This window comes from Nicotiana sylvestris, chromosome 7, assembly GCF_000393655.2.
Source record: "Nicotiana sylvestris chromosome 7, ASM39365v2, whole genome shotgun sequence".
In the NCBI taxonomy this organism is placed as follows: Eukaryota; Viridiplantae; Streptophyta; class Magnoliopsida; order Solanales; family Solanaceae; genus Nicotiana; species Nicotiana sylvestris.
Genome location: NC_091063.1, coordinates 75,487,437 through 75,495,896, shown reverse-complemented (window position 1 = coordinate 75,495,896; position 8,460 = coordinate 75,487,437). Strand labels below are relative to the sequence as shown.

Below are 8,460 nucleotides of genomic sequence, written 5' to 3'. Positions count from 1 at the left end.
AACAGAAGATGGAGCTCAATGACAATGTATATCAACTGCATTGGATAACATAAAGGAAAGTTGATTTACTGCCAACAAAGAGCACAAAAACTAGACATTAGAACAGAATTCGGAATCTTTATTCACAACAGAGAACATAAAAGAAACAGCGAACAGAAACAGAATAGAACATCTTTGAGACCTCAGTAAACAAAGCACATCACGGCCACAACTAGAAACAGACACAGCCAATCAACACGACGCAATGACATCAACAACAGGCAACCTAGAAACCACCACGGAGACGTAGGACAAGGTGAAGGGTTGACTCTTTCTGGATATTGTAGTCAGCCAAGGTCCTTCCATCCTCGAGCTGCTTCCCAGCAAAGATCAACCTCTGCTGGTCCGGTGGGATACCCTCCTTGTCCTGGATCTTAGCTTTTACATTGTCGATGGTGTCAGAGCTCTCCACCTCCAAGGTGATGGTCTTCCCAGTCAATGTCTTCACGAAGATCTGCATTCCTCCCCTCAGCCTCAGCACCAAGTGCAGGGTGGACTCCTTCTGAATGTTGTAGTCCGCAAGGGTGCGACCATCTTCCAACTGCTTTCCTGCAAAGATCAGCCTCTGCTGGTCTGGGGGAATCCCCTCCTTGTCCTGGATCTTGGCCTTGACGTTGTCAATAGTGTCAGAACTTTCAACCTCCAGGGTGATGGTCTTTCCAGTGAGGGTTTTGACGAAAATCTGCATACCACCGCGGAGACGGAGGACAAGGTGAAGGGTCGATTCCTTCTGGATGTTGTAATCAGCTAGGGTACGGCCATCCTCGAGCTGCTTGCCAGCGAATATCAACCTCTGCTGGTCTGGGGGAATGCCCTCCTTATCCTGAATTTTGGCCTTGACATTGTCGATGGTGTCAGAACTCTCGACCTCAAGGGTGATGGTCTTGCCGGTGAGGGTTTTGACGAAGATCTGCATACCACCACGGAGACGGAGGACAAGGTGAAGGGTAGACTCCTTCTGGATGTTGTAATCGGCGAGGGTACGGCCATCCTCGAGCTGCTTGCCGGCGAAGATCAACCTCTGCTGGTCTGGTGGAATTCCCTCCTTATCCTGAATTTTGGCCTTGACATTATCAATGGTGTCAGAACTTTCGACCTCAAGGGTGATTGTTTTGCCGGTGAGGGTTTTGACGAAGATCTGCATCCCACCACGCAGACGGAGGACCAAGTGCAGGGTAGATTCCTTCTGGATGTTGTAATCGGCTAGGGTACGTCCGTCCTCAAGCTGCTTGCCGGCGAAGATAAGCCTTTGCTGATCTGGGGGAATTCCTTCCTTGTCCTGGATTTTGGCTTTTACGTTGTCGATTGTGTCGGAACTCTCAACCTCGAGAGTGATGGTCTTTCCGGTTAGGGTTTTCACGAAGATCTGCATCTGTAATTATATAAGATCAACAACAAACAATTAAAACAATGAACTTCAAAATTAGGGCTTTAGATACCCAAATCCTTGATTCAATAAAAAAGAACTGCTACAACGAGAAATTGAGGAAATTCTCAAACCTTGAGAGAGAGATTTGAAAGCGATGAAAGAAGTAGAGAAAATTATTAATCAGATGAATGATGGAGAAACAAGTAACGGAGAGCCTCCTTTTATGGACGCTATGGCCGGCTCAAGACGAAACCGCCTCGTGGGACTGGCCTATTATATGATGACACGTGTCGTAATGACGTGTAGTGCACCAAAACAACACGCTAACGATATCTTTCTCCGTCCTTTCCTTGTGTGGTTGGGAAAATAAGGAGCGTGAGTGTACCGCTCCTACGCCCTTCGGGAAAAAGCTAGAAAAGTATCATTGAATATTAAAATAAGTTTTTGTGAATAATTTAATTTTCAATTTGAGCCCATCATAAATTCATATTCATGTAAAAGACTAGTAAAAGTTGGCCGGGCGCATTGGGTTGTATATTGGTAAAAATTGCACGAGACGTCCTATTTAGGCGTTCTCATTTAACTTATGCTCATTTTTTTAAAATTTTTTAACTTGTACCCACTTTTTAAACAATTTCAGCCTTTTTTCTCCTCCTCAAAGTTATATCCGCCCTCAACCTCTTTCTGAAGTCTGTGACTAAAGGTCCTTGCTTGATTGAATGCTGGCAATAGATGATCTGTTAAATGACGAAGCTACAGATCCTATTTGATAATGCATGGCATTAGCAGCAGCATATTGGTTTATGTAAATTGTTAAAAAGTTTCTTGCTTTATTAAATATCGATTAATAGTTCCTTTGGATGGTTTAGTTGTTGAACTAATCATTTAAATAATTGGTCCAATTAAAGAGTTATAAGATGAGGTATCCTTGCTATTGAATGCTTTATGTGACAGTAAAGCAGCTATTTTCATGTTTTCGTGACAGTATCATTGTGAAGGGAAGAAGACTCTAGAGCTGAAGTTCGCTAGTTACAAACAAAAACTTCAGCTCTAGAGGTGAAGTTCACAAGTTACAAAACAAAAATTTCAGCTCTAAAGCTGAAGTTCGCTAGTTACAAACAAAAACTTCAGCTCTAGAGCTGAAGTTCGTCAGTTATAAAACAAAAACTTCAGCTCTAAAGTTGAAGTTCGCCAGTTACAAAAAAAAATCTTCAGCAATTACAAACAAAAACTTCAGCACACTTGCTACTTCAGTTCCGTCTACTAGAATTCTGAAGTTTTGCGTGATTGTCTTTGCTACTTCAGCCCCGTATGCTGAAGTTACACGAAAAAGTGGGTACGCTTGCAATTTTTTTTGCAAATGGGGCACAAGTTAAAACGTGACCCAAAAAGCGGGTATAGATGCAAATGCCCCTGTATATTGTAAACTTTTAGCATGAATGTCGATTATGTGGGGGCATTTGCATCTATACCCGCTTTTCAGGTCATGTTTTAACTTGTGTCCGCTTTGCAAAAAAAATTACAAGTGTACCCACTTTTTTGCGTAACAAAGGCAATCACGCAAAACTTCAGCATTCTAGTAGACGGGACTGAAGTAGCAAGTGTGTTGAAGTTTTTGTTTGTAATTGTTGAACTTAAGCATAGTAGCTGAAGTTTTGTTCTCTATTTGCTGAAATTTTTGTTTGTAATTGCTGAAATTTTTGTTTTTGTAACTGGTGAACTTCAGCTCTAAAGCTGAAGTTTTTGTTTTGTAACTGGCAAACTTCAGCTCTAGCGCTAAAGTTTTTGTTTTTGTAATTAGCAAACTTCAGCTCTAGAGCTGAAGTTTTTGTTTTTGTAATTGGCGAACTTCAGCTCTAGAGCTGAAGTTTTTGTTTGTAACTGGCGAACTTCAGCTCTAGAGCTGAACTAAGATTTCCAAAATTTGGTATTTTGTCAAATTTCCAAGAAATCTGCCTTATTTTTGGTTCTTTGATCTTGCTCAGCATCGGCAAACAAATCTCTCACATTCTTTTCAGTTTCACCAATAAATTTACTCATATCAGTTGACGATCTAAAATTTGAATATCAGACATTGTTTGAAATTAAATATTGTCTATGACTCAACATGTCGTTTCTTCTCTTTCTGATAAAAGCTAGTATGACTCCGAGGAAATACCAAATTGATGAACTAAAAGATTTCTATCTCCACAGCCCAAGTCAATTACTGGAACATTTTTACAATCAGCGACTTCAAAAAGGAGTAACCTATTGGATTGAGGGCGGATATAACTTTGAGGGGGAAAAAGGAGGCTGAAGTTGTTTAAAAAGTGGGTACAAGTTAAAACTTTTTAAAAAATTGGTATAAGTTAAATAGGGGCGACCAAATAGGGCGCCCCGTGTAATTTTTACGATTATGTGTTAATTTTGTGATATTATTTAGCTTGTGTTTGTTTCTAGTTGTCTTTGTTTTAAATTGCTAATCTAATTTGGACATTATAAATACTCTTATAATTTCAATTTGTTATTCGTTTGATACTAAAATTTTGCAAAAAACTTGAAAATATGAACTGTACATTCTTATTATATTCTCATTTCTAGAGTATTTTAACTAACTTGTTTTTCCCCAATGACTTCATTTCTCACATTTGTTATAAGCTATAAAGATTGTATTATTTTTAGTAATGCAAGATCTTCTTTTAGATTGTCTTTGCCACAATGATTTTTAGTGTCGATCGTGCCAGCTTTCCTTCTTCTTGTTTTATTTTGAATTAGACAAATATTTAATGGCATCAATCCAACATACCAATAATATCAATCACCATAATATAAACAATAATATTATTTTAATTGTAAACGTTACATATTGATGCTTGAATTGAGGCTTTAAAAGATATTATCATGTAAAAACTTTTATTGTACATCATATAAAGAATGCAAAGGTTTATCAATGCGGTTGTGCTCACATTCTAATCAATTATCCGAAATTTATTTTCTATTTCTAAATTACTTTATCTTAAGTTAGAGTTATGGAGGAAGTTCTTCAATATTTTTAATAAGAAAATCTCATTCCATGTGTTTCATTCAAATAAATGCCTACAACATAAATATATTCTTTTTTCTTAATTTTTAAACTTGTCTCGAATATTAATAAATCGTATTTACAAGCCTATTTGATATTGTAACGACCCGTCGTTTTGAGCTTTTACACTTTGCTCGTCAGTTCTCGGGTGTGACCTGCCCCGTATGATGTATTATGACTTATGTAAATCATTGGTTTTGGTTTTCAGGGTAATCGGAATGAATTTGGAAGAATAGTTCTCACTTGAAGCTTGAAATTTTAAAGGTTTGATCAAGATTTGACTTGTTGGTATATGATCTTGGATCGGAATTTGTATGATTCGGTTAACTCCATTAGGTGATTTGAGATCTAGGAGCGTGATCGAAATGCATTTCGGAGATCCGTGGAAGGTTTAGGCATGAATTGGCGAAATTGAGATTTTAGTGTTGTTCGGTTGATAGGTGAGATTTTGATATAGAGGTCGGAATGAAATTCCGGAAGTTGCAGTAGTTCTGTTGTATCATTTGGGATGTGTGTGCAAAATTTCAGGTCATTCGGACGTGGTTTGGTTGGGTTTTTGATCGAAAACGTAATTTAGAAGGTTTTGGAATTCTTAGGCTTGAATCCGATGCAAATTTAGTGTTTTGAGCGTTCCGAAGGTGGGAACAAGTTTGAATGAGGTTTTGAGATATGTTGGCATGTTTGGTTGAGGTCCCGAGGGCCTCGGGTGAGTTTCGGGTGGTCAATCGAACCATTTCATGAAGTTTGGAATTGCAGAAATCTGTTGTTCAATGTTGCAGACTTTTGACCTTCGCGTTCGCGAGAGGGGAGCCACGATCGGGAAGGGTTAGCTGGAGAAGGCTGAGATTTTGGCCTTTGCGTTCGCGAGAAGGTCTTCGCGTTCGCGAGAAGGTCTTCGCGTTCGCGAAGGGCTGGGAAGTTATTCATCACGTTCGCGAGGTATGTTCCGCGTTCACGTAGAGGAAGAGTGGTCAGCTGGGTCTGAGGCATTTTATTCATCGCATTTGCGATTGGTGTAACGCTATCGCGAAGGCCTGTCTGAGTAAAGCATCGCGTTCGCGATGGGTTGGTCGCGATCGCGAAAGAGGAAATTTGGTCAAAGTAATTTTTGTGCTTCGCGAACGCGAGGCTTTGACCGCGTTCGCGAAGAAGGATTTTTATGCCCGGGCAGAATGATTTAAAAGGGCTATTCCGCGATTTTGGGGCTAAGAACCTCCATTGTTGGGCGATTTTGAAGCTTGGTAGAGCTATTTGAAGAGGGAATTCAAGAGGGTTTCATGGAGGTAAAATTTTTGGACCCTAAACTTATTTCTATGATGAATTTTATCATTGTAAGCTTGAAATCCATGGAAAAATAAGTAGCAAAAATGGGTAATTAGGGCTTGAGATTAAGAGACTTTTGAGTGGGGATTTGAGGGGCCATTTGAGGTCCGATTTTTATGTTCTTGATATGTATGGACTCGTGTGAGGATGATGATTCCATTGATGTTAATCTTATCGGATTCCGAGACGTGGGCCAGGGAGGGGGGTTTGAGCAATTTCGGGATTTTGATGTAAAATTGGATATTTTCGAGTGGGCTTTGTTCCCTTTGCATATTTTAATGATTATGTACTGATTGTGGCTAGATTTGGAGCATCCAGAGGTCGATTCATGTGGATAAGGCATCGCGGGATAGAGGTTGGACCGAATCGAGGTGAGTAATGATTGTAAATGATGTTCTAAGGGCTTGAAACCCCGGATTGCACATGATAGTGCTATATTCAGGTGAGGCACAAGCTTGATGACGAGCGTGGGGTCGTGCACTATTGGGGATTGTGACCTGGTCCGTCCCGATTGATAATTTTACCACGTATTTGATTGAAAACTATTTGTCATCATCATTATTTGGGCTGAATGTCATATTTGGGCCTAGTGCCAACTATGTGAACCCTTCGGGGATTTTTGTTGATATTGCCTCACTGTTTTGACTTTATACTTGAACTCAGTCATGTTATTTTCCACTGTTTTTCAAAACTCAGCCATGTTCATTCAGTTTAATACTCAAATGATGTTTTGAGCTGAGAAACACTGTTTTACTGTTGCCCGAGAGACTTATGTGATTTTTGACTGAGTAAGGCCGAGGGCCTGTGTTGTGAGGATATCTTCTGGGTCGGGCTGCACACTGCAGCGGTGATACACTGATATTGATTATGAGGCTGAGGGCCTGAGATTGTACGCCACGAGGTGGCTTGATATTGATATGAGGCCGAGAGCCTGTTTATGATACCACGAGGTGGCTTGATATTACGTTTGGGCCGTCAGGGGCCCCTGTAGGAGTCTGCACACCCCCAATGAGCGCAGGTACCCATTGTGATGTGAGATATAGCCCGAGGGGCTGATATTGTTCTATGTGATAGCCCGAGGGGCTGGTATTGTTCCATGTGATTGTGCCCGAGGGGCTGGTACTATTCTGAGATATTGCCCGAGGGGCGGATTGTTGACACTATGCCCGAGGGGCGAACATTATGTGCTAATCTTTCTTATTTGCCTGTCATTACCTGTTTAATTGTGTATTTGTGTCCGAGGGGCAGATTTTCTGTGCTTATCTGCACTAATTGTTTGGCATTTATTTGCGTAACTGTTGAAAAGTCATTTTCAAAGAAGTTTAAACTGAGTTAAGAGATTTTAAGAGATTTTTTTCAGCTTCATTGTTTTCTTACTAGTTTTTGTACTGCTTCTATACAACATGTTGATGTACTTTTCGTGATTTCTTACCTTTCAGACTTTAGTTATGATTATTACTCACTAAGTTGGAGTACTCACTTTACTCCCTGCACCTTGTGTGCAGATTCAGGTATTTCTAAACCCGGTAGCGGGTATTGGCTGATCGGAGGCAGAGTCATCGGAGTTTAGCAAGGTAGCTATCGGCATTCGCAGCACTGTTTTTCTTCCATTTGATGTCCTTGGACTGTAGTTAGCCTATTTCAGAATTTAGTTGTATTTTAGACCTTAGTAGATGCTCGTGACTTATGACACCCCAATGTCGGGTTGTATTCCGCACATTATAAAATCTTTTACTTAGTCTTTGGCTTATTTACTCATGCTTATATTGTTTATAGATGTTTAACTGTTTTAAAAATTGAATTGGGACTAGTTGGCTGGCCTTGTCTTCACAGAGGCGCCATCACGACCGGGTCTGGGTTTAGGGTCGTGACAGGTATTCAAGAACCACAAAATATTGGATAACTGAAGAGAAATTATTAATTTTTTTATTATCTCAGCAAAAATATATGAGCAGCAAATGTGATAGTTTCAACATGTAAAACAAATAGATTTATTGATCTTTTATAAATGAATATGCAAACCAACTAAGAGTAGGTATTAAATTATTTCACAATGAGTTGTTTGATCTATGTCCCTACTTTGATTTTTTATTCTCTAACTTTCAAACAAAATGAGATATTACAAAAGGGGACTAAGTACCTCTCTCTCACCCTTTTTATTGTTATTTTTTAAGCTTTAATCATTTTAAGCTCAAATAAATAAATTTTAAAATAATAAGAAAAATATTCTTCAAAAAGGAGCTTTCATTTTACTTTTTTTTTTAGTTTTGATCCTCGTAAATTCTAACCATATACTCTAAAGCTTAAAGGTGAAAAAATGAGATATTTAGAGAAGAAAAACATGTTTTTAAATAGTTTTGTTTTACTTTTCTTTTTTCTTCTTAAAATGATCACTACATTATATGTATTTATGCCTTATCGATCTTAGTATCTTTAAAATGTTGGACCTGACATGTTTATTCTATATTATACAGATTTTATTTTACTTTTTGTTTTATATTACATCCATTAACTCATTTTAATATTTTTTATTTGCTTACTTTTTTATTGTTAGAAACCAAAGAAGTTCTATATTTCATATCTAGAAGAGAAGATTACAAAGCCTATTTATAATGCTAATTCACCTAATCTATTAGTTGCCATACACCTAATTACACCTACTATACAA

General features: G+C 38.7%; 1 protein-coding gene across 1 annotated transcript; it reads right to left on the bottom strand.

Moving 5' to 3' along the window:
• Positions 1-97: 97 nt before the first annotated feature.
• On the bottom strand, positions 98-1,648 carry LOC104240574 (polyubiquitin). Its single transcript, XM_009795436.2, has 2 exons — positions 1,540-1,648; positions 98-1,411 (listed from the first exon to the last, which is right to left on the bottom strand). The coding sequence occupies exon 2, from the start codon at positions 1,409-1,411 to the stop codon at positions 266-268; it is 1,146 nt and encodes a 381-aa protein (XP_009793738.1). The 5' UTR covers positions 1,540-1,648; the 3' UTR covers positions 98-265.
• Between the last annotated feature and the right edge of the window lie 6,812 nt (positions 1,649-8,460).

Excerpts from the sequence above, each read along its gene's own strand:
- LOC104240574 (XM_009795436.2), bottom strand. The coding sequence starts at position 1,411 with ATGCAGATCTTCGTGAAAACCCTAACCGGAAAGACCATCACTCTCGAG.